A 26,085-nucleotide genomic window follows, 5' to 3' on the forward strand; every position below is an offset into this window, starting at 1 on the left:
GCCTACAAGTGGCAAAGCAAATTAAGAACCCAGTGTATTGACTCCCAGGCCTGAGCTCTTTCCACAAGGTTACGCCGCTTCTTTTTCTGACATCCTTGCTTTTTTTTAATATTGATTCTCCCTCTTTCTTTCCCCTCAACCCCAAATGATGAAATCTGGTTTGGACCTGCTGCCCCCTCTGAGATGGTTGGTGGATCTAACCATTGTGCCTGCTTTAGTGCTGAAGTGGAACCCACAAAGCTGTGTTAAATGTGTTTTGTTCTCTCTTTCTCCCAAGCAGCTCCTTGGAAGAGGGTGGAAGGGATTCCCTCATTAGGGTGGTAGGGTTGGGGTATCATATGCCAGACCTTTTGGGCCCTGGGGATTCTCTACCTGAGGTGATGACGTCTTTGTGTGCTAGAATTAAGTTTTTTTAATAGTATTTGTTAAGCACCTACTATGCGCCAGGCACTATACTAAGTGCTGGAGTAGATACAGATTAAGCAGGTTGCAAATTAAGCAGGTGCTTACTATGTGCCAGGCATTGTACTAAGCACTGGGGTGGATACGAGCAGATCGGATTGGACCCAGCCTCTGTTCATTCAATAGTATTTATTGAGCGCTTACTATGTGCAGAGCACTGTACTAAATGCTTGGAATGTACAAATCGGTAACAGATAGAGACAGTCCCTGCTCTTGGAGAAGCAGCGTGGCTCAGTGGAAAGAGCACGGGCTTTGGAGTCAGGGCTCATGAGTTCGAATCCCAGCTCTGCCACTTGTCGGCTGTGTGACTGTGGGCAAGTCACTTAACTTCTTCGTGCCTCAGTTCCCTCATCTGTAAAATGGGGATTAAGACTGTGAGCCCCACGTGGGACAACCTGATTCCCCTATGTCTACCCCAGCGCTTAGAACAGTGCTCAGCACATAGTAAGCGCTTAACAAATACCAACATTATTATTATTATTATTTGACGGGCTTACAGTCTAATCGGGGGAGACGGACAGACGAGAACAGTGGCATAAATAGAATCAAGATGGCAATAAATAGTCCCACCTCTCCCGCTGCCATTATGCCAATCTGTCTACTTCCAATGGAGTGGTCGCGATCTCGAAATGCTTCCTTCAGAGGGGAAGACTTACGTGCCCTACACCTTAGCAAAACCTTCAGAGAGTCCCCAGTCCCCTGTGGGGCTCACAGTCTCAACCCCCATTTTCCAGATGAGGTAACTGAGGCAGGGAGAAGTGAAATGACTTGCCCAAGGTCACACAGCAGACAAGTGGCGGAGCCGGGATTAGAACCCATGACCTTCTGACACCCAGGCCTGTGCTCTAGCCTCTATGCCATGCTGTTTCTCCACATGAGGCTCAGTCTTTAGTCCCATTGTACCCAATAAGGTAACTGAGGCCCAGGGGAGTTAAGTGGCTTGCCCAAGGTCCCACAGCAACCTGGCACATAGTAAGCGCTTAACAAATACCGCCATCATTATCATTAAGTGGCGGAGTAAGAATTAGAACCCCTCTAGCCTGTGAGCTCGTTGTGGGCAGGGAATGTGTCTGCTTATTGTTGTACTTTCCCAAGCGCTTACTATAGTTCTCCGCACACAGTAAGCACTCAATAAATATGATTGATTGAACCCAGGTCCTTTTGACTCGCAGGCCGATGCTCTGTCCCCTAGGCCAGCCAAATAATAATAATGTTGGGATTTAAGCGCTTACTATGTGCAGAGCACTCTTCTAAGCGCTGGGATAGACACAGGGGAATCAGGTTGTCCCACGTGGGGCTCACAGTTTTAATCCCCATTTTCCAGATGAGGTAACTGAGGCACAGAGAAGTGAAGTGACTTGCCCACAGTCACACAGCTGACAAGTGGCAGAGCCGGGATTCGAACCCATGACTCCATGACTCTCTGACTCCAAAGCCCGTGCTCTTTCCACTGAGGCATCTGCTGGGTGTCTCACATAGGGTACCCACGTCTGGTCCGTCATCTTATTTTCTTTTTCCTGACCAGGATGATTCTTTAGTCTTTAGTAGTACCTATTCTGAAGCCAGTGGGGTATGAGATCGGACTCCCCCCACCTTCCCATTTGGGAGCAGTTCTTCATTCAGTAGTATTTATTGAGTGCTTACTGTGTGCAGAGCACTGTACTAACCGCTTGGAAAGTACAATTTGGAAAGTACAGAGAAGGAGCGTGGCTCAGTGGAAAGAGCCCGGGCTTGGGAGTCGAGGTCGTGGGTTCTAATCCCAGCTCTGCCGCTTGCCAGCTGTGTGACTTTGGGCAAGTCACTTCACTTCTCGGTGCCTCAGTTACTTCATCTGTAAAATGAGGATTAAAACTGTGACTCCCATGTGGGGCAACCTGATCACCTTGTATCCCCCAGAGCTTAGAACAGTGCTTTGCACATAGTAAGCGCTTAACAAATGCCACCATTTTACGAGAAGCAGCGTGGCTCAGTGGAAGGAGCCCGGGCTTGGGAGTCAGAGGTCATGGGTTCTAATCCCGGCTCTGCCGCTTGCCAGCTGTGTGACTTTGGGCAAGTCACTTTACTTCTCTGTGCCTCAGTTACCTCATCTGTAAAATGGGGATTAAAACGGTGGGCCCCACGAGGGACAACCTGATCACCTTGTATCCCCCCAGAGCTTAGAACAGTGCTTTGCACATAGTAAGCGCTCAACAAATACCAACATTATTACTATTATTACAATTCAGCACCAGAGACGATCCCTACCCAACAACGGCTCACGGTCTAGAACGGGGGGGGAGACAGACAACAACACAAGTAGACAGGCATCCATAGCATCAAAATAGATAAATAGAATTATAGATCTAGGCACGGCATTAATAAAATAAATAGAATAGAAAATACATACAAATATACACAAGTGCTGTGGGGAGGGGGGTAGAGCAGAGGGAGGGAGTAAGGATGATGGGGAGGGGAGGAAGAGCAGAGGAAAAGGGCGCTTTAACTTCATTGTCACCTTGCCAAGATTAGAAGACCTGTCCTGCTGTGTATTTTCAAAGCACCTATTACCCAGCAGGTGCTTAGTAAAATTGGTGATGCTGCCTAGCTTGGGTTCTGATGACTTGTGACCCTCTTTTGGACCCCCTTGGACTTTGGTGGTTGACAGAGAGGGTTCCTTTCCTTACCCTCGTCTTGCTGACCCACCTAATTCACCTTCCTAGAGTCATTTCTTATTGCCTGGCTTCCCTGAAATTCCTGGGTGAATCCTGGGCTTTGGGCACGAGCTGCTGGGAGAAGACATGGGGTAGAATTTCTCTTAACTGGAGGTCCTCGAGGGAAATGAGGCTCGGGTTAATCGGCGGAGGTGGGGAGAGGGATCCAACCTCTGGGATTCGACAGGCTGCACCTTGACCTAGAGAAGGAAGGGGAAAGGCCGACTGGGGTTGGGAGTCAGTCCTGGCATCTGGTCTTGCTACTCCCAGTTCTACCCTGTCCTCTCCTTCCCTTGCCTTCTTTTCTCCCTTCCTTAGAGAAACAGCGTGGCTCAGTGGAAAGAGGAGAGGCTGGGGAGTCAGAGGTCATGGGTTCGAATCCCGAGTCTGCCACTTGACAGCTGTGTGACTGTGGGCAAGTCACTTCACTTCTCTGTGCCTCAGTTACCTCATCTGTAAAATGGGGATTAAGACTGTGAGCCTCACGAGGGACAACCCGATGACCCTGCATCTACCCCAGAGCTTAGAACAGTGCTCTGCACATAGTAAGCGCTTAACCAATACCAACATTATTATTATTCTCTTAGACTGTGACCCGTCCTGGCTGTTGCAGCTCCCAGCCCCTTTCTTAAACACATTCATTCAGTCGTATTTATTGAGCGCTTACTGTGTGCGGAACACTGTACTAAGCGCTTGGGAGACTACAATACAACAATAAACAAACACATTCCCTGCCCACAGTGAGCTTACCGTCTGGGAGAGACAGACATCAATTCAAATAAATACAGATATATACGTAAGTGCTGTGGGGCTGGGAGTGGGGAGGAACAAAGGGAACAAGTCAGGGCATTCATTCATTCATTCATTTAATTCATTCAATAGTATTTATTGAGCGCTTACTACGTGCAGAGCAATGTACTAAGCGCTTGGAATGTACAAATCGGTAACAGATAGAGACGGTCCCTGCACAGTGACGGGCTTACAGTCTAATCGGTGGCCCCTGAAGCCCTGGGCCCCACTTTTAAGATGGACCTGGAAGCATGTGAAATCGATTCTAAAATCGTCCGGGAGTGAGTGCCGTGAAGGGCAGCCCAGGTGTGGAAAAGAAGTTGGATGTTTGGGAGGGGAGTGTTTGAGAAGCCAAAGAGAATTGTTATCGATAACATTTTGACCGGTTTGATCCGACACTTTATGTCAAATTCTTCAGGGGCCTGGGGCTTTCTTTATGGTTGTATGATGGCAAATTTTGGAAATATTTAGCAGTTCTGAGCTATCTTAATCTATCAGTGGTATTTATTGAGCGCTTACTATAGTGGTGGCCCATTTCGCAGTTTGCGAGAAGTTGTACGTCCCCCAAGCATCTGCTGAAAAGGAGAATCTGTGCTACTTTGGTTGTCCAACCATGGGTCCTGCAGACAGGCTCCAGCCCAAGCTGGACTCTTGAAACTGCTATCTGTGCACCCTCTCGCATTAACGAGTAGTGAGAACCGGTCACTTCTGGTTTAATAGGCTTGGAGGGAGTAAGTGGGTAGTAAAAGTTGGCATTTCTCAGCTACGCTGGGAATTAGAAAGGTCACATTTGAGTTTGTACATTCAGAGAAGTATCCAAGGAATTTGGGAAAAGCAAGAAAGCGAGAATGAGAGTAACTTACAAGAGTGATGCCGGTGTTTACTCACTGTTAATGTCCCCTTCGTATCAACAAGCACTTGAGGTGCTTAAATTGAAATAGCCTAGGCCGACCTATGCGGTAGCCAGAGGAACAGGGACCAGGGTCTAGATAGATCAATTTTCTGAAAACATATATATATATATATATATTTTAGGATTTTGCCAGCAGAGTCTTTGGGCAAACAATACCATGGAAGTCTTACGCCCACAGTTTATAAAAATTGAAGGACGAATTTACAGGAAAAACCTCATCCTAGAGCAGACCAATCACCAGGAAGAGGAGGATGAAGATTTCTATGCAGGTAACGCTGTGCGAGAACATATTTTTGTGGGAGCGCTGTGGTTTGGAGTTGATGGGCATCACAGTCGTACTTTCATTCATTCAACTGTATTTATTGAGAGCTTACTCTATGCAGAGCACTGTACTAAGCGCTTGGGAGAGTCCAATACAACAATAAACAGATACATTCCCTGCCCACAACAAGTTTACGGTCTAGTCTAATTGTACTTATGATGATGATGGTATTTAAGTGCTTACTATGTGCCAAGCACTGTTCTAAGCACTGGATTAGATACAAGGTAATCAGCTTGTCCCACGTTGGCCTCACGGGCTTAATCCCCATTTTACAGATGAGATAACTGGGGCACAGAGAAATTAAGTGGTTTGCCAGACGTCACACAGCAGACAGGTGGCGGAGCCGGGATTAGAACCCACGTCCTCTGACTCCAAGCCCGTGCTATTTCCACTAAGCCATGCTGCTTCTCCAATAATAATGTAATCGTGTTCAGAATTCAGCAGGCAGTGACCCGTAAATACTCTAAGGGACAATTGTAGGATCCTCTGTGTGCAAGTGTCGTGACTTTTCTTGGATTTCAAATTCTGGTTAAAGGTTATATTTCCCTTTTGAATTGAGGTGGGTTTGACAGGTGTTGGGGGGCAACAGAGGCCAATTTCACCATTGAGCTGACAACAATTAGGCCAGAAGACTAAGGGTCTGAAAATAACCAGTCAGTGCTTGCTGGGAATTGTTAGATTATGTAAATGCTGAATTGATGGGTGTCTATTAAATCCAGGTTCTTCTTTGGAAATGGACGATTAGGTCAATATTTGTGTTTACCGTTTAATCTCAGGCTCTGTCCTGCTGTGGTTATTTGCAAAGAGCTTTATTATGAAACTTTGAATTTAAATACAGTAGTGTCTTTCATGGGAGGAGTGGCAGAAAGTTTTCCAGTTCTAGGTGGTGGCACCTGAAACTGCTAATTATGGGAAGGGAGAACTGGGTATAAAGGAAATCCATAGCAAGGGTGTAATTGAAACTGAGTAAAGCAACCCAGTATTATGCAGTAGTGACTGGACTAATTATGCTATTTGTGAAGCACTTACTATGTGCCAGGCACTGTACTAAGCACTGGGGTGGATACAGGCAAAGCGGGTTGGACACAGTCTAGATTACCCTTCCGATTTTATTCTTGTAAAGGAAGGCTGTGTCGTAGGTAAGCGTTTCGTGGTCGTTTATTCCTTTTAGGAAAGTATAGCTCAGCTTCTATTATCCATCGAATAATAGTAATAAGAATTCTATTCTTGATTCTATTTATCTTGATTCTATTTATTGCCATTGTTCTTGTCTGTCTGTCTGTCTCCCCCGATTAGACCGTAAGCCCGTCAAAGGGCAGGGACTGTCTCTATCTGTTACCGATTTGTACGTTCCAAGCGCTTAGTACAGTGCTCTGCACATAGTAAAAACTCAATAAATACTAATGAATGAATGAATGAATGAATAAGAATTGTGATATTTATCAAGTGCTTACTATGTGCCAAGCAGTGTACTAAGCGCTGGGGTAGATATGAGATAATCAGGTCCCCCATGGAGCTCAGAGTCTAAATAGGAGGGAGAACAGGCATTGAATCTCCATTTTGCAGATGAGGGAACTGAGGCGTGTAGAAGTTCATTCATTCATTCATTCAATAGTATTTATTGAGCGCTTCCTATGTGCAGAGCACTGAACTAAGCGCTTAGAACGTACAATTCGGCAACAGATAGAGACGATCCCTGCCCAATGCCGGGCTCACAGTCTAATCGAAGTTAAGTGATTTGCTCAAGGTCACACAATAGGAGCATGGCGGAGCTGGGATTAGACTGACTCCCAGGTCCAAGCTCTTTGCACTAGGCCATGCTGCTTCTCCATCTGATAGTTCCTCGGAAAATCAAATGTAATTAGAGAATTAAGAAATGTCTGATCCAGAGCATGCCATCTCGGGGATGCTAGGATTGAATCACGAGTGAACGTTGGCTAGCTTTTTGACCTTAACTCCTGCACTTATTCATCCCGGATCGATGACAAGACCTGAAAGCTTCCAGTTAGGACCGAAAAGATGCAACATGATGGCTTTCTGGCCTATTAGCTCTCTGAAGCTCGTCTCCCGTCTCCTCTTCGCTCCCCCTTCCTCCCCCACTCAGAATGTAAAGTCGACATCTCCGGAAGTAATAATGATGTTTTCTTCTTAAGCATTTACTATGTGCCAAGCCCTGTGTTATACCCTGAAGTAGATAGAAGATAATCAGATTGGCAGTGTTTCAAGAGGACTATTTGCCGGGTCATAAATCCACAAATTTGGATAAAACCACTTAGCATCCATCTCGGGCACTTATAGGTGATTTTCTGTTTAACCCTGGCACTGGTCGCTCCCACCGTCAACCCTTAGCTGTTGCGGATGCTTACGTGGCACAGTCATTGTGATGCAGTTGCGGACAAACTGCTAATGGGGAAGCCTTCACCCTGGGATTGATTGATTTTGATATTTAAAGGCCCTTAGTGTGCAAAATGTCTGATAAATAGGGTTGCCCTGTTCCTCATAGTGAATTTTAGTCAGTGTGGATGAAGAGTGGGTAACGGCAAGCCTACGAGCGCTCGATTTAGGGTGCTTACTATGTGCTAGGCACTGTACAAAGCGCTGGGTTAGATACAAGTTAATCAGATTGATCAAAGTCCCTGTCCCACGTAAAGCTCACAGTCTTAATCCCCATAAGGTAACTGAGGCCTAAAAGTGAGGTGACTTGCCCAAGGTCACACAGCAGACAAGTGGCGGAGCCGGGATTAAAACCCAGGTCCTCTGCTGCCCAGGCCTGCAGCAGCATGGCTTAATGGATAGAACACGGGCTTGGGAGTCAGGAGGACCTGGGTTCTAATTCCGGCTCCGCCGCCTGTCTGCCTTGTGACCTTGGGCAAGTCACTATACTTATCTGGGCCTCAGTTACCTCATCTTTAAAATAGGGATTAGGAGTGTGAGCCCCATGTGGAACAGGGACTGTGTCCAAACTGATTAATTTATATCTACTCCAGCGCTTAGAGCAGTGCTTGGCACATAGTAAGCACTTAAGTTCTGAAATTATTATTATTATTATTATTATTTTTCCACCAGGCCACACTGTTCCCGCACTTAGTACAATGCATGGCATGTAAGCATTTAATAAATACCACAATTATTGTGGAAATAATAGAGCACAGGCTTGGGAGTCAGAGGATGTGGGTTCTAATCCCGGCTCCACCACTTGTCTGCTGTGTGACCTTGGACAAGCCACTTAACTTCTCTGTGCCTCAGTTACCTCATCTGTAAAATGGGGATTAAGACTGTGAGCCCCACATGGGACAACCTGATTACTTTGTACCTCCCACAGCGCTTAGAACAGTGCTTGGTGCATAGTAAGCGCTTAAATGCCATAATTATTAATTATTATTATTGTTGTTCTACTCAAGTGAATTGCTTTGGGGCTGTCCAAGTTCCCTTCTTGCCCACACCCGCATCACCTGCTCGATGATGCAGGTAAACTCCTTGAGGCCAGGGTTGGTGCCTACCAACAGTATTGTACTTTTCCAAGTTCTTATTATGGGACTAGGGAGTCAGAGGTCAATGGTTCAAATCCCGGCTCCGCCGCTTGTCAGCTGCGTGACTTTGGGCAAGTCACTTGACTTCTCTGTGCCTCAGTCACCTCACCTGTAAAATGGGGATGAAGACTATGAGCCCCACGTGGGACAACCTGATCACTTTGTATCCCCCCGGCTCTTAGAACAGTGCTTTGCTCCTAGTAAGCGCTTAACAAATGCCATCATTATTATTATTACTCTTCACAAAATGAGTGCACCAAAAATACCACTGGTTGATTCCCTCCATTCCCTTACTCCTGCTCCCTTCTGCATTACCTTATACTTGCATTTGTACCTTTTGTTCACCCTACCCTAAGCCTTAGAGTACCCCAGCTCAACTCTTGCTTTGATTGAAAAGTCAAGAATGAAATGAGTGGGATTGGTGCTCCTGTTGGAGAATTTCAATTTAGCCATCACTCCTTCCTGTGCTTGGAGGAACTAAAGCCGGGGCTCCCCTTTCTGAGCCACCAGCCCATTGTTTGGAAGGGATGGAAACCCCCTTTTATAGAAACGGTGAGGTTTACCAACTAGATCCCCATTTCACTGGGCTAAATTTTGCTTTTCCACGTCAGGACAAAATGAATTCTTAGCCAACAGTTCCTCCTGCTTTCTGTGGGCTCGAAGCCTGGATGATTAGGAAGTACCCCTTTTCCGCTTCTAGAGCAGATCGGAAGGTAAAAATAAAAAGCCGTTTGCTGAATCGGGAGGAGCCAGGTGGTGCTTTCTTTTAACCGAGAGGAGTTGGACAAGCAAGGAGATGGTGGATCAGAGAGAGGCTCTGTCTCTGAGAAGAGATTTGTTTTTCTCCCCGCAGGGGCCGTGGAGTGTGTAGATGAACCCTGTGATCATTATGCGGTGGAACAGACGGACCGAGGTTTCCGGTGTGCCGTCGAGGTCCCCAGCGCTCTCTTCAAGTGAGTTCACGTAACGATTCCCGGGGAATTGCCATCGCAGGAAGTCTGGCAGAGTGGAAATATTACTTAGCTCCGTTCCTTCCAGCTCTGCCACTGAGTGGGCCAGGGCCAACGGCTTGTCGGAGGTTTCGCCCAAGGATCTCGATGCCCCCGGAAATATAAACGTTATCCCAAATCCCTAGTTGGTCAGAGTTCTTTCTCGGGATCTCTGTATAATAGGCTTCCTCCTAGGAGAAGCAGCATGGCTCAGTGGATAGGGCACGGGCCTGTGAGTCAGAAGGACTTGGGTTCTAATCCCGGCCCTGCCACGTGTCTGCTGGGTGACCTTGGGCAAGTCACCTAACTTCTCGGAGCCTCAGTTACCTCATCTGTAAAATGGGGATTAAGAGTGTGAACCCCATGGGGGACAGGGACTGTGTCCAACCCGATTAACTTGTATCTACCCCAGTGCTTAGAACGGTGCTCGGCATATAGTAAGCACTTAACAAGTACGATAATTTTTATTATTCTTAGGCCCCTTTATGAAGCCTTTTTTGTGTATGGCATCGTCACGGAAGTGTGCAGCCCATTACACTAGGGCTTTATATTGGATGTTGACCATCAAACAATCCTATTTATCGGAAGCTTACTGTGTCTGGAACACTGTGCTGAGTGTTTGAGAGAACGCCATATATCAGAGTTGGTAGACACGTTCCCTGGTCACAGTGAGTTTACAGTCCGTCACATAAGTACAATTCAAAGTGTTAATTTAAATCTTAGAGCAAGACAAGATCAGGCCCCTGAGCTTTTTCTGAACACTAGGATAATTTTCCTTTGGTCAATGGGAGCAGTAGCAGATACCACTCTCACTCTTGTAGTTTTCTCCTCAGTTTGTTCTCATTAGCCTCTGGTGTTAGTAACTTTGCCATTATTTGCTCCGTCGCTCCATCTGCCTTTCTTCTCTCATCTCCGTCTCTCCGCCGTCTCTGTACTTTATCCTGTGATTGCATTGGCGTCACATTTTAAATTATGAATATGTGCCTCCTCCCTCTCTCTTGCTCTCGTCTTTGGTCTTCCTGCTCCTTACTTGCAGGCTGCAGCTAACCTTATGTGAGCTGGTATGGCCATAATAATAAATTCCACAATTGTTATTAAGTGCTTACTATATGTCAAACACTGTACTAGCGCTGGAGTAGATACAAGATAATGAGGTCCCACATGGGGCTTACAGCCTAAGTCGGAGGAAGAACAGGTATTACATCTCCATTTTACAGAATAGGGAATTGAGGCACAGAGAAGTTAAGTGGTCTGCCCAAGGTCACAGAACAGCTAAGTGTCGGAGCTGGGCGTAGATTCCAGGTCCTCTGACTCCTAGACCTGTGCTCTTTCCTCTGAGACACGCTATTTTTCATCCTACTGGACCCCCAGGCAATACCGTTTACTACTTTTTGAGTGGTTTTAATAAAGAATACCCCGGCGGACCCCTTTTAGCTTCTTGTCTCCACATCTCACTGGAAAATATGTTCTTCCCTCTCTCAAACCCCTGCTTCTTGACTTTTTGTATTCCTCACCTGTCCAATTCTTTGGGATCCTGGGTGTGTGAGCGAGTATATTGAATTTCTAAATAAAAGTCTGGTCAGAGTGGTTACTTTGTCTTTTAAATTCCTTCAGGTTTTGAATTTAGGATCTTTCGAAGGACCTTCAAGTCAGGCACTGTTGAGAATTTCATATTTTGGCAGGTATATCATTGGGAAGAAAGGAGAAACCAAGAAGAGACTGGAAATGGAAACCCGAACTTCCATCAGCATTCCCAAGCCTGGAGTGGAGGGAGAAATTGGTGAGGTTTAGTGAATAAAAGGCTGCTAGTGTCTTGTTCAATTTCCTTTGATGTTGGATAGGAATTTTCTGTTAGCCTTAGTTGTCTCTCTGCATTAGTTGTCTCTCTGCATTGGCAGAGAATCCTCTGCTGGAGGTATATAACTGAAGGGTATATGTTATATAAGGGTATATATTATATACAGAGGCTGTGCTCTTCAGGTACTCTGTGTCATTATCTCCAAGAAATTACCATCTCAAGAATAAAAAAATTACTAGTTCAAGGTCTGCAGTTTACCGCGTTTGTGTGCTATACATCAATGAATCAATGGTATTTATTGAATGCTTCCTTTGTGCAGAGCACTGAACTAAGCATTTGGGAGAGTACAGTACAAGAGAGATGATAATTACATTCCCCGGCCACACAAGCTTTCGGTCTACAGGACAAGCTTTCCATCTAGAGGACTGTACATTTTTCCCATGCTACATTTTCACCAAGCCCCAGTGATTCCAGCACCTTTGTAGAGATTCCTATTATGGGCCTAGATAATAGCACGATGTGGGTGTGAGCTGTTGAACTAGAAGGAAACAGTGAGGCCAATTGCTTGCAAATGGAGTGTAGTTCTTTCCATGGGCATTTTTCCAGTTTCTCTAGGCTAGGGAGCAGATGGGAAAATGTCATAATCACAATTTAGACAAGGTGAGCCAGTTTACCTAGCAAGGTAAGCTTGCAAGTCGGTCCCTGAGGATCAGGGAGATCATGAGGAAAAGGACTGTATTGTTTCCAAATAGTTCCGAGTGAAGGGCGCTTTAGAAATAAAGGGAAAAATCCCTACACTGAAGCTAGAGAAAGTCCTTGGAGCCAGACATTTTAGTTGTAGAGTTTTTATGGGAACTTTCCCATCTGGTACAGTGCAGGAGCAAAACTTTGATAGTTAAGTGGCAGGCAACTTGATATTATTTCTTCTGGTGAGACACCACAGCCAGCGCTTGATAATTTTGAGGACTGTTGAAGTTATTTTGTTGTTTTCTTTTGCCTTTTTAAACCATAACTACTAAAACCCCGCCTTTAAGACATTGGAGTTATTCCAGAGAGAGTTTGTAACTTGTACAGAGGCCCGTCCTGGTTCCGTGTTGGAAAACGTGAATGCAATCAAGTGAAAAGCCAGTTGGGACTGACTGTTAAAAGGAAGAGGGAGAGAATGAAATCAAGAAGTAAGAAGATAAGCCGTTTGGCAGGGAAACAGGCTACAATAGAGAGAGCGTATTGATCAGTTAGAGCAAACCTGAAGTGAGATGACATAAAGACTGCAGTTCCATTTGCGTGTTGCCCTCTGTCATTTACTCAGTCTCCTCTTGCCTTTGCGAAATTTGGGTTCAATCAAACTCAAGATGAAAAAGACCTGGCCGGTCATCCAGTTTGGCATATCCAGATCAGGGTTTCTCTTTCCACTAGAGTCCAGTCTCAGTTTAAAAATCCCAGGTGTGACTTATGCCAGTTTATTTTTAATAGTTTAAGAAAATATTCTTCCTATTTGTCATGGGAGACATCAGGAAGAGAGAGAAATGAAAGCTTGAAAAAAACCCAGAAAAATTGAGAGAGATACATTTTTCCCCTCTGTTCCTGCCTCTTTTTTTTTTCCCTCGAGCCTTTACCCTTTTAATTATTAAGTGTTCTTTTATGAGACAGCATAAATTCGTCTCTCCTTCTCCCATAACCTTGTGCCGAGGGACTTCTCTATCTGAGCATGAATCAGTCATTCAATCAGTGGTATTTATTCTCCTAAACTCGTAGTACAGTGTTCTGCTCATAGGAAGCGCTCAGTAAATAATATTGATTGATTTATCGAGTGCTCATTTGTACTTAGCACTTGATAGAGTCCAATATAACAGAGTTGGTAGATACGTCCCCTGCCCACAATGACAGTCTAGAGGACAAACTTTCAGTCTAGAGGTAAGCCCCATCAGAACGTTTGAGTGACCCCATCACGGTGTTTGTTCTTGAGTTCCTGCTTGCACACTCGCTCTACCTGATTGAATCGGTATGCAGTTATCCCACTTCACTGGTGCTGCCCAATTCCCAAGTTACTAATAGTAATGTTGGTATTGGTTAAGCGCTTACTATGTGCCAAGCACTGTTCTAAGTGCTGGGGTAGATACAGGGTAATCAGGTTGTCCCACGTGGGGCTCACAGTCTTCATCCCCATTTTCCCGATGAGGTAACGGAGGCACAGAGAAATGAAGTGACTTGCCCAAGGTCACAGAGCTGACAAGTGGCAGAGCCGGGATCAGAACCCATGACCTCCAACTCCCAAGCCCGGGCTCTTTCCATTAAGCCTTTTCCATTTATTGCTATTGTTTTAATGAGATGTTCATCCCCTTGATTCTGTTTATTGCTATTGTTTTTGTCCGTCTATCTCCCCCGATTAGACTGTAAGCCCGTCAATGGACAGGGACTGTCTCTATCTGTTGCCGATTTGTCCATTCCAAGCGCTTAGTACAGTGCTCTGCACATAGTAAGCGCTCAATAAATACTGTTGAATGAATGAGTGAATGAAGCTGTGCTGCGTCTCCAAGTTAGGAAGTGTGGGAGTGATTTTGGAGAGAATCCACGAATTAGTTTCCACCCTTGAGATTTATTCATTCAATCGTATTTATTTAGCACTTACTGTACGTAGAGCACCGTACTAAACACTTGGGAGAGTACAAAACAACAATAACAGACACATTCTTCCGTGCCCACAACGAGCTTACAGTCTAGAGGGTGAGAGACAGACATCAATGTAAATAAATACATTACAGATATGTGTATAAGTGCTGTGAGATCCCCCTAAGTAAGATGCCACCAGGCTTCTATTTTCAGAACGAGCCCTGTTTCAGGTGGTGAATGCGACCTGTTTGCAGATAGATTAACTTGTTGCTTATTGCCTACAGTAATAACAGGCCAGCAGCATGCCGGCGTCGTTTCAGCCCGAACTCGCATCGACGTGCTGATGGAGAGTTTCCGCAGAAAGCAGCCCTTCACCCACTTTCTCTCCTTCCCCCTCAACCAAGCCGTGGTCCAGAAAGGGTTCTTGGAGTTCCGGGAGAAGGTCCTAGAGAGCTGCTCCAAGGTAGGCAGCAATGCTCTTGAGAAACGGTTAAGGTCAGAAACGTCGGAAGGACTTTTCCCACCCCTAGCAGAGCTGGTCTGCCTAAGGATGGGGGAAAATACCGGCAGGATGAGAACCCTTCAGCTAGGGAGCGGACTGGGAAGAGCGGAGAGGTTACAGGCGGTCCGGATTAGGGAATTTAAGGTTAGCTTTCTGCGCTCTGGCACGGAGAGGTCCTGGGTTGATGTTACTCTGATGATTTGAGGGATTACAGTTATAGAGAAGGTTCTGGCTTTAGGTAGAGGGCGAGTTAATGAAGCAGAAAGTAGCAAGTGCAGCCAGAGGTGAATTTAGAAATCTTGCTTGTCGAGTGGCAGAAAGCAGTTAGAGCAATCCTCAGACTTTCTCCTCTGTCCATAACAGCGAGTCACAGGGGCTAAAAGAAACGGAGCTGAGTTCAGCTTCTCCTTTCTATGATATCTTGTTAGGCTCTCTTGGGAATGTGCATTAAAACATCTTTCGAAGAGTTCTGACGGTTGGCACCAGAGCAGGCTAACCTGGCTTTGGTGAGAACGGCAGGAGCGGTTGGGTGTGGATTGTCATTGCTGACCTTGGGCAGGGCCATCGAAAATGTTGTGGCTGGTGAAAGTTTCAATGAGCTTTTGAGTAGCTGAGACCAGCCTGACCACCTGGTTAGGAAACTCTCAAGGCAGAGAAATAAAAAATGTTTGTGTGAGTCTGTGCAGCGGTCTATCAGTCGGTGATATTTATTGAGTGCTGACTGTGTGCAGAGAACTGTACTAAGCACTTGGGAGAGTATTCATTCAATCGTATTTATTGCACACCTTCTGCGTTCAAAGCATTGTACTATTACTATTACTATTATTAAGGTATTCGTTAAGCGCTTACTCTGTGCCAGGCAGTGTTCTAAGTGCTGGGATAGGTACAAGCTAATCGAATTGGACACAGACCCTGTCCCACATGGGGTGCACAGTCTCAGTCCCCATTTTACAGATGAGGGAACTGAGGCCCAGAGAAGTGAAGTGACTTGCCCGAGGTTGCACAGCAGACAAGTGTCAGAGTCAGGATTAGAACCCATGACCTTCTGACTCTCAGGCTTCTGCTCTATCCACTACCCGATGCTGTCGCCTAAGTGATTGGGAGGGTACGTGACAACAAACAGACTCACTCCTGCCCACAACGAGCTCACAATCTAGAGGTGGAGGCGGCCATTAATATAAATAAATAATTTATTATGTGTAAGTTATAGATACGTACGTAATTGCTGTGGGGTTGAGGGTGGGGCAGATATCTAAAGCCCAAAGATCACAGATAAGAATAATAATGTTGGTATTTGTTACGCGCTTATTATGTGCCAAGCACCGTTCTAAGCGCTGGGGTAGGTACAAGGTCATCAGGTTGTCCCACGTAGGGCTCACAGTCTTCATCCCCATTTTACAGATGAGGTAACTGAGGCCCAGAGAAGTTAAGTGACTTGCCCAAGGTCACACAGCTGACAAGCGGCAGAGCCGGGATTAGTACCCATGACCTCTGACTCCCAAGCCAAAGCTCTTTCCACTGAGCCACGCTGCTTCTCTAAGTGTAGAGGTGACACAGAAGGGAGAGGGAGCCAGGGTAAAGAAGCAGCATGGCTCAGTGGAAAGAGACTGGGCTTGGGAGTCAGAGGTCATGAGTTCGAATCCCAGCTCTGCCACTTGTCAGCTGTGTGACTGTGGGCAAGTCACTTCACTTCTCTGGGCCTCAGTTACCTCATCTGTAAAATGGGGATTAACTGTGAGCCTCATGTGGGACAACCTGATTACCCTGTATCTACCCCAGCGCTTAGAACAGTGCTCGGCACATAGTAAGCGCTTAACAAATAACAAATACCAACATAAAGAGGGCTTAATTGGGAAATGCCTCTCTGAGGAGATGTGACCTTAATAAGGCTTTGAAGATGGGGAATCACTAAGCAATCAGCTGGATAGGCAAGAAGGAAAGCACCAGGGGAAAAGGTCTGATGTGAGTTGGCTGAATGCAGTGGAAAGTCAAGCGTTCCTTTATCTGGTTGTCCATTTACAAGTGTCACAATGTGACTTTAATAAATCCAACATCCACAATTGAGTGTGCTTACCCCCCCTAAAAAGGAAACTTCTCAAATCTGTCATATAAGAATTACAATCAGCCCTGTTAGGGCTGTGAGTTACAATGGAGACTTTTAGAATGGGGAATTAAAAAAAAAAAGTACCCACTGCTGATAGTTTTTATATCCATGGGGCTCAGAAGGACACTGAGTGATTAAAAGACAAAGTGTAGATTAAAATTTTTTACTGTAAGCATTCAGTACAGAACTCCTGACCTTGTATTTTGCTGAGCATGTTGTGAGTGTCTGGTGTGCGTAAAGCGGATTGAAATTAGCGTGCTTCTGCTTTTTTCACCTCTGATATGGACTGATAGTGAGCAAATATTGAACGATGACTTTAAAACTCAGCCAGAAATGAGTTGTCAGGTCAAAACGTCACACCAGCATTTATCACTCAGAAATACTTTCCTCTGGTTCCCTCCTGACAGTGTTCCCTCCCTCCCTGTAAATCAGGTGTGAAAGTATTCGGAAACACTGGGAAAGAGGACCCGAGTAAAGAGCCATTCCCCTTCTGTTAACTCTTTCACAGATTTTTAGAAAATGCAGAGTTGAGGGCACCATATTCTCTACCTGAGAGGGAAGCAAATTTGAGCCCCTTGAGTCCTTGAGCTCTGGGAAGACATCTAGAGCATGGGCAGGGAGTGAACAGGGTGTCCAGCACTGGTTTTGGGTGACAGAAGATGGGAGGTGAGGGGTAAAAAATCCTTGAAACGTCCAGGTCTGATGTCCAACCCCATGGGTTTTTCATGATCTCTTAATACGGTATTTATAAAATGCCTTGAAATGGCATTCGTCAAGCGCTTACTGTGAGCCAGGCACCGTACTAAGGACTGGGGTGGATACAGGCAAATCAGGTTGGACTCAGCCCCTGTCCCACATGGTGCTCACAGTCTTAATCCCCATTTTATAGATGAGGTAACTGAGACACTGAGAAGTTAAGTGACTTGCCCAAGATCACAAAGCCGACAAGTGGCAGAGTCGGAATTAGAACCCGGGTCCTTTTGACTCCCAGGCCCATGCTCTGTCCACTAGGTCATGCTGCAGTCGGTTTATTCAGAACCTATGGTGGGCAGACCATTGTTATTAAGCACTTGGGAGAGTATAGTAGATGAGTAGATAAGATTTCTGCTTTCAAGAATCTTATAATCTATCAGGGGAGACAGATGATAAAATAAATTAGAATTAAGAGAAAGTAATAGAGTACATAAGTGCTTTGGAGGGCTGGAGTTGGGCCGTGTGACCAAGTGCTGGGGTGGCAAGAAAGTGCTAAATTGGAAGTTGAGAGAGATGAAAAGTTAAACTTGGAAGGCTTCCTGGGAGAGATGTAATTCCATACAGACCTTAAAGATGGGCAGAGTGGTGGTCTGCCAGATGCGAACAGGGAGGGAATTCCAGGCAGAATGGAGAGTTGAGTGAGAGGTCAGTGGTGGGAGAGAGAAGAACGAGGCACAGTGAGTAGGTTGGCTTGAGAAGCAAGAAGTGGGTGATCCGGAGTGTAGTGGGAGAAGAGGGTGGATACGTAGGAGGGGGAGAGCTGACTGAGTGCCATAAAGCCAGTGAGTCAGGAGTTTCTTCTCGATAGGGAGAGGAGTGAGTAACCATTGGAAATTTCTGAGTGGGGAGAAGTGAGGAGAAAGAAGTTTTAGGAAAATACTCTGGGCCGCAGGGTGAAGTTGGGTGGGAGAGGGGAAGGAGTAGAGGTTGAGAGTAGAGGCCGGGAGGTCGGTGAGGAGGGCGATGCCGAAGTCAAGCCAGGATATAAAATCTTAGGTTTGTAGGGACACACACATCCAATTCTTCCTGTCCATGATTGTAACGGAAGGATCGGACCGGCGGAAATGAAATGACACCGAAATCCCAACTCATTTCATATTTGGCCGCGTCTAGACACGAATGAGCTTTGACTCTCGGTCACCAGTGGCCTGACAGCAAAACCAGATCTCGGTGGCGAAGTCATATTCCTCCCTGAGTCACCACTTTTCCCTTTTTGGGGTTATTTCTGGTGGCTTCCCCTTTCAGAAGATTGACATTTTCCCCTTCCCAATATTGGCTCTTCCCTTTCTACAAAACCAATTTCAGTTCCTAAGCGGGCCAACAGATTTACGGCCCCTTTGGTTTGTTCCTGCCTCGTGTGCTGCGGTGTTGCTGGAAGGAGGCATTCCACTGAATTCTGGCAAATCTGATTATTCGAGCACAGAGGAGCTAACGCACTTTCAGTGGAGGGCGGGATGATAAAAGGAGCTATTGAGCCATCATATTTCTCAAAGAGGAGGCTTAGGACCTGTCCAAGGCTCTTTCTGGAAAGAATAATGGGTTTAGCTCTTGCCTATTTGGCCCAAAGGTACTCCTTCCCTGCCCTCTTCCCCACCCATTCCCACACTTTGGGCAGTCGCCATTCAGAAGTCATGGCCAGGAAAGACCCAAGGGAAGTTACGGGTTTGATTCCAGTTTGGGATTTTTCTCTTAATGAAGGCCTCCACCCTGGTCTGTTTCATTTGGACCAGGTTCCGTTCTCAACTTCCTGTCCTAGCCCAGCGTTGGCTTGCAAGGGGATGACTCAGTCGCTTCATACTCCTTTGTGTATTCCTGAGTTGGTCTGCCAAGTCTCTTGGAGCTATTGAGAGCAACAGGGTTACTGCAACATAAGGTTTTCTGCGCGATCACTCCGGGGTCTCCGTTATCTAACGGTGCACCTCTAATTCCACACGTTCCTTTGAATAGTCCCGACCAGAGTGCAGGTGGTGAAATTGAAATCTGCTAGGCTGTGGAAGTAGGTTCTCCTCCCTCCTCCACCCTTTTTCTTTGAAAAGGACAGGCCTCTTGACCGTTTTCCAACCCCGTCTGCCCCCACGGTGGGTGTCGGTTTTTTTTATTTTTCCGTTTCTGCGTCGCCCTTCCTGAAGTCGAGCTCCCTGGCACCTGTCGGTGGTGTTTGAAATTTAGTTTGACTACAGCCGTTATCGTGATCGTCGCGCTCCAGCTCCCCGAGCCTCTCTGTTTAATGAAGGATTTAGTCACTCTCAGACCTCTGTAGGGTGATCTTCAACTGCGTGTGATCCGAAGATGTACTGCCTTTATTTTTCTCCTCGCCCATCTCGAACATTAGGGCCCTGCCGGTCAGTTCAAAAAGTATATTGCATCCCTATATGTCTCTCGGTCATTCTCTAGCCAAGAATGCCACTATAATTCCACTCTATCTCTCAGCACGGTCCGGTAGAGAGCAGATCAGTAATGAAAAACGGTAATTCCAAACGGTGCGCGGTGGAGCGCTCGGAAAAGCGTATAGATCCGTCTGGAGCAACAGGGGATCTGTCCCGCTGCCCGGAGAACCTGAATAGGCTGTAGTTAGAGAAGACGCGTGTGTCTCTGTCCCTGCTGCAATATGCTGGTCCCAAACAGGAGGGGCACAGCTAATGACTCTGACCACCAAACTCCGCTTCTGCACTGCAGGATGGGGGTTGGGGAATAGCGAGAAGCAGCAGGCTCGGCGAGCAACTCGAGACTTCTCCCCGGTCGGAAGGGAGCCGGAGGACTCGACCGCATTAAGGCGGGGAATAGGGAGAGCCCCGTTTGGCTGTCCCGGGGGCTGTGTCAGCTCGAAGATCGGCCATTTGTCCCTGGTTGGGAGAAATCCTTAGATGGGACCGGTTAAGCTTACGATCATCCGCTGCCCGAATTGGGGCCAGAAAGCAGCAGTGGAGGAAGGTACGGTTAGAGAATTGGTGCATTGCACCAGAGGTACGAGGATTTTAACTCTCACCTATGGGGAGCTAAGCGGCAAAGAGCGGTGGGTGTCTTTGGCCCCCAGTCCCGTCCTTGGCAAGCAACGGAGGATGGGTTGAGGCGGTCCTCTCTAGGGGCAACTGTGGGAGAGCGTTTCAGCTGCAGAAACCTGACTCTCCTGGCTTTAGGGTACGAATGACATTCAGGAAGAACAAGCCGTAGCAGGAGGGATGAGGCCGGGGCAAGAAGCGGATGGAAATAAGGAACGTTCCCTTCAGCCTCTGTTTGGGCTCGTCGTCGGTCTCTGAGTGGTGGGGCAGCTTGGCTCAGTGGAAAGAGCCCGGGCTTAGGAGTCAGAGGTCGTGGGTTCTGATTCCGGCTCCGCCACCTGTCCGCCGTGTGACTTGGGGCAAGTCGCTTCACTTCTTGGTGTCTCAGTTACCTCATCTGTAAAATGGGGATGAAGACTGTGAGCCTCACGAGGGACAACCTGATGACCCTGTATCTACGCCAGCGCTTAGAACGGTGCTTGGCACATAGTAAGCGCTTAACAAATACCAACATTATTATTATTATTATTATTATTCTCTGTGCCTCGGTTACCTCATCTGGAAAATGGGTATTAAGCCTTGAGCCCCACGTGGGACAAGCTGATTACCTTGTATCTACCCCAGCGTTTAGAACAGTGCTTGGCACATAGTAAGTGCTTAACAAATACCATTGTTATTATTATTATTATTATTATTATTAGAACAGAGATTTCCCACTCCTTGATATAATAAGGCCTGCAGTAGGGGCTAGTCCAAGAGTCAGAGGGTCTGGGTTCTAATGCTGGCTCCACCTCTTTCATTCATTCATTCATTCAATAGTATTTATTGAGCGCTTACTATATGCAGAGCACTGTACTAAGCGCTTGGAATGGACAGTTCGGCAACAGATAGAGACAATCCCTGTCCAGTGACGGGCTCACAGTCTAATCGGGGGAGACACACGGCAGAGCGGGACAGAACGAAGCAAGTACAAGACATTATCACGATAAAACAGCTTGCTGGCTGTGTGACCTTGGGCAGGTCACTTTACTTCTCTGGGCCTCAGTTGCCACATCTGTAAAATGGGGTTTCATTAGCTGTTCCCCTTTCTATTTAGTCTGGGATCCCCACGTGGGATAGAGACTCTGTCCAACCTGATTATCTTCTATCTACCTCAGGGCTTAATACAACAGCTGGCACATAATAAGCACATAACGAATACCGCAGTTATTACTATTAAATACAATTATTGGAGTGCCAGACTCTCCGATCCTCTCTTCATTGGCCAACAGTGGACTTTTCAGGAGGAAGGGAGGCCCTTTAACCTCCTCGATCTCAACTTGATGTAGTGGATAGACCACGGGCCTGGGAGTCGGAAGGTTATGGGTTCTAATCCTGACTCTGCCTCTCGTCTGCTGTGTGGCCTTGGGCAAGTCGCTTCACTTCTCTGGGCCTCGGGAGCCTCATCTGTAAAATGGGGATGAAGACTTTGAGCTCCACATGGGACCACCTGATTACCCTGTATCTACTCCAGCGCTTAGAACAGTGCTTGGCACATAGTAAGCGCTTAACAAATACCACTATTATTATTATTACTATCAACCCCCCAACCTTGGTTAATCATACTACTTTCCTTTCTGCTCTTCCTCCTCCCCTTCCCCGTCCATTCCAGTGTTCAGATCGAGTCCAGGCTGAACCACTTCTCCTTTCCTCATCTCAGGGGTTGCGGGAAGATTTCAGAATCTTCCTTCTAGAGCCCACTAGAACCACCCCAACCAAGGGGAGCGTTCTGGATGAGAAGGGAATGGTTGACAGGGCCCCTCTGTGAACCCCCCCTTAGGGTTCCCTGCAATAGCCCAAGGATTTGGATGTTCGGGTTGGTGGCAGACAAGGATTTAGGGAATTACACAGGTTCCTTTGGGTGTGGTGTCTGTTTTCATCCACAGTCAGGTGACGGGCAGAAGAGCCACTGAGAGGCGACCCCTGAATATCCCACTGTGGAAGGCACAAAGCAGATATAAAAAAATTCAAGTGGCTACTGAAATCATTAATTCATTCATTCACTGATTCATTCAATCTAATTTATTGAGCGCTTACTGTGGGGAGAAAATCAGTAACAAATAGAGAAAATGCTCAGTGCTGATACAGCTGAGGAAGTGGTACATTTGGGGAGCAGGGGCTTTGGTCGTAGGAAAGAAGGGAAATACGATCCGGTTTTAGTATGGGAATGTCCTTTTCCCTTATGGATCACTGAGCAGACAGCTAAATACCAGCTTTCCCAAACTGCAGCCGGAAAGGGAGACTGGTAAGAATGGATTTATTTAAGGATTGGCTCGGAGCATAATTGCTCGTGCCGAAGTGGGGGCATGAGAGGGGAGCAGCGGTAATGCCCCAGCAGAGTCCCGATTGCCTCCTTAAAAAAGAAATCAATGAAGTGCATTGGTAATGGGAGGAGTGCTAATGGTCAGTCAGAAGCTGGGGGGATGGACAAGAAAGGTGACATCAGCCTGCATCACCATGATTGGGAAGTTAGAAAGTGGCTGATAAAATATTTTATCGTAGTTGGGGTGCATCTATCCAACTCAGGCCAATTTCAGGCTTAGCATCTGGTGTTTAGAAGAAGCTCTCGTTTGACTTTCTCTTCTTTCCAGGTTGATCACCTCTCCCCACCCCCGCCAAAAAAGAAAAAAGGGGGTTAAAAAATATTGATTGAGCTGGGGTTGAAAATCCCTCTGGACTCTCCACATTGATTCTTTCCAGAATGGCAACAGTCCAGTGATCCTGGCTGATGCCTTCCCCTTCTGGAGTGAGGTCTGACCAGACCTCGAGATGTAAGGCCGAGGGGTTTTGGCTCAGTCTGTCCCGATGCTATGGGGAAAGGCCCGGCGTGATTGAGCCCCCTGAGAAAAGAAATTAAAATTGGTCTTTACTCCCTGTAGCCTCGTGGGAGTGAAGAGGATGCAGTCCTAGTTGCTCTAGAGATTTATGCAGGAAAGAATCACCCAGGGTCAGTGACTTCATATGTAAATACAGGAAATTCAGCCTGCAGAGAGTGGCAATGGAAAGCAAAGTAAAACTTAGCTTCTACAGTAGCTAAAATCACCTAGGTTCTTGAAATCACCTGCTATATTTGAAGACTAAATTTAATTTTTATGACTAAGAATTTCCTGAAAGGCACGAGTTTGTGCAGCTTCTCCTTTTCTCTTCGTCTGTCAGTTTTCTGTCTGTTCCTTGTTCTGAACTTCAGTCATTTTCCTCTCCCGTCTGTGCTTTTGTATAGCTGAGTTCTATGTTTTGCTTGGCTGTGAACCAGACTTGTCTAGATTGGTGAGTTTCCAAAGCCTCCAAAGCTCAAGGTTTCAGAATGTACTAGTTGCAACAGATAATCTGTAGGGGCCTTCACTTCTTTCTCTTCTTTTTTCTCTACGCATTCATCTGGATCCATTTTTGTTTTGAGTTGGTTTTCTTTGTTCCCGGTAGTTTTCAGACTTCCCAGTCCCTTCTCAGCTGCCTTCAGCCTTTCTGGTCCTTGAAGACTCCCTTTCCTCATCTCCCTCCTCTTGATCCTTTGACTCTCTCTTCCCCAAGCTCCCCTTCTTCCCATGCCCCCTCTTCTGCTCCCCACACCTTCACTCTCCTTCCTATCCTGTTTGAATTGAAATTAAATTTAGGCAGGATCCTCCTAGGAAAATAACTCTTGGTATTTGGGGTTATTACTGTAAATTTACTTTTGGGCTTCTGGTTTTTGAAGAAACTCTTTTTTTTTTAGTCTCCCAGTTGGGGAGAGAACTTTTTTCTTTTTCTTCCTTTAATCACTGCCATCCATCCTTTGGCTGGGGAAGAATCGTCTCTGACTTCCCCCAGCCGGTCCATCTGGTCAGGTGGCTCCGGAATTATTCAGACCGGCATGAAGTGTTTAAAGAATGAAGTCGAAGCTTGCATCGGGCCTGCTTTCCCACAGGGTGACCAATTAAAGAGGGTTTCATAGAAAGCCACACCTCAATAATGGCCTGGTCCTAATGATTTCAACAAGTCGTTGGGCCTTACAGACAGATGTAAAAATAGCTAAACTCTCATTAACGCACAGAGAAAAATATCTGAGATAACAATGTGCATCTCCCTATGCACAGATAGGTGTGTGCATAAACAGTACACATACAAAGCCCCGCACACAGTAAGTGCTTAATAAATATCATAACTTCTACTTCACTGATGAGGTCAATGCAAGATAATCTCTAGACTGTGAGCTTGTTGTGGGCAGGGAATGTCTCTGTTGTTGTACTGTACTGTCCCAGTCATTTAGTACAGTGGTTTGCGCACAGTAAGCGCTCAATAAATACGATTGAATGAATGAATGAGTGAGTAATGAGGTTGGACACAGTCCCTTTTCCATATGGGGCCGAGAGTCTTAGGTGGGGGAAACGGTATTGAATTCCCATTATATAGGTGGGGAAACTGAGGCCCAGAGAAGTTGTGATTTGCCCAAGGTCAAGCAGCAGATAAGTGGCAAAGCCAGTAATAGAATCCTGGTCCTCTGACTCCCAGACCTGTGATCTTTCCACCAGGCCACTCTGATTCTCTAGATTTATAAGTTTTCAACACTAATATTTGAATGCCCCATGTATGCGTAGCACTTTGTCTGATGCTGCGACATGATCCTTGCCTAGAGAAAACGTAGGGAATCTCTGCCTAGAAGGAATTTACTACCTTGCAGGCAGGCAGGACAACTGCATAAACATAAAGATGCTTAAACCATAAAAACAGTTTTCAGAGATAAAGATCACTGGAGCAATTGTAGTGGATGGGGTTAGGTGAGGTGAATATGGAGGGGCTTCATGGAAGAGGGGGTAAGATTTATTCTAGATTTGAACCCCTTTGGGGCCAGGGACTGTGTCTAAATCTCATTAATCTATTATTTTTTTCTCCAGTACTTAATACAGTATACTGTACACAGGAGGTCAAATACCATTAAATGAGTAAACATTTTAGTTCATTCATTCAGTCGTATTTATTGAGTGCTTATTGTGTGCAGAGCACTGTACTAAGTGCTTGGGAAAGTACCATACAACAACAAACAGTGACGTTCTGTGCCCGCAGTGAGTTTAGAGCCAAGAAGGGTGGGGGAGACAGACATCAATACAAATAAATAAAATCGCAGATCCCTACATAAGTGCTGTGGGGCTGGGAGGGAGGAATAGCAAAAAGGAGCAAGTCAGGGAAATGCAGAAGGGAGTGGGAGATTTTGCAGGAGGGAGGGGTTGCAAAGAAGGGGGGCAGGTGAGATAGGTGCCTTAGGGGTAGGAGAGTGTGGTGGGTGATGGAGGGTGAGGAGGTGAGCCTGGAGGTGTTTTAAAGGGTGGGCAACTAATTATTGGGAAGCACAGGGCCGGAACACTCCTTTAGGAAGCATTCTCCATTCTGGGTGTGTAAAATAGATTAGGTAGATTAGAGTGGGGAGAGGCAAGAGGCAGAGAGTCTATCATGAAAGCTGTTTTGGAAATCTGAGCGCAAATTTTAATCTTTAGGATTTGCAGATCAGAGGTTCAAACCTAGGGATAAGGTCATGGGAAAAGAACTTAACTCAGAGATCTATTCCCAGCTTTGCTACCGTGTGGCTTTCAGCGCGGGACTGAACTTTCCTTAAT

At 46.3% G+C, this 26,085-nt stretch overlaps 1 protein-coding gene across 1 annotated transcript in view; it reads left to right on the forward strand.

The window, feature by feature from the left end:
- The window catches only part of ASCC1 (activating signal cointegrator 1 complex subunit 1), a 72,812-nt gene that overhangs the window by 1,950 nt on the left and 44,777 nt on the right, over nt 1–26,085 (forward strand). Inside the window, exons 2-5 of the mRNA XM_001509366.3 lie at nt 4,977–5,123; nt 9,560–9,659; nt 11,378–11,475; nt 14,388–14,566. Coding sequence (XP_001509416.2) covers nt 5,012–5,123; nt 9,560–9,659; nt 11,378–11,475; nt 14,388–14,566 — 489 coding nt within the window. The 5' untranslated portion in view covers nt 4,977–5,011. The remainder of the gene's footprint in view (nt 1–4,976; nt 5,124–9,559; nt 9,660–11,377; nt 11,476–14,387; nt 14,567–26,085) is intronic.

This window comes from Ornithorhynchus anatinus, chromosome 3, assembly GCF_004115215.2.
Source record: "Ornithorhynchus anatinus isolate Pmale09 chromosome 3, mOrnAna1.pri.v4, whole genome shotgun sequence".
In the NCBI taxonomy this organism is placed as follows: domain Eukaryota; kingdom Metazoa; phylum Chordata; class Mammalia; order Monotremata; family Ornithorhynchidae; genus Ornithorhynchus; species Ornithorhynchus anatinus.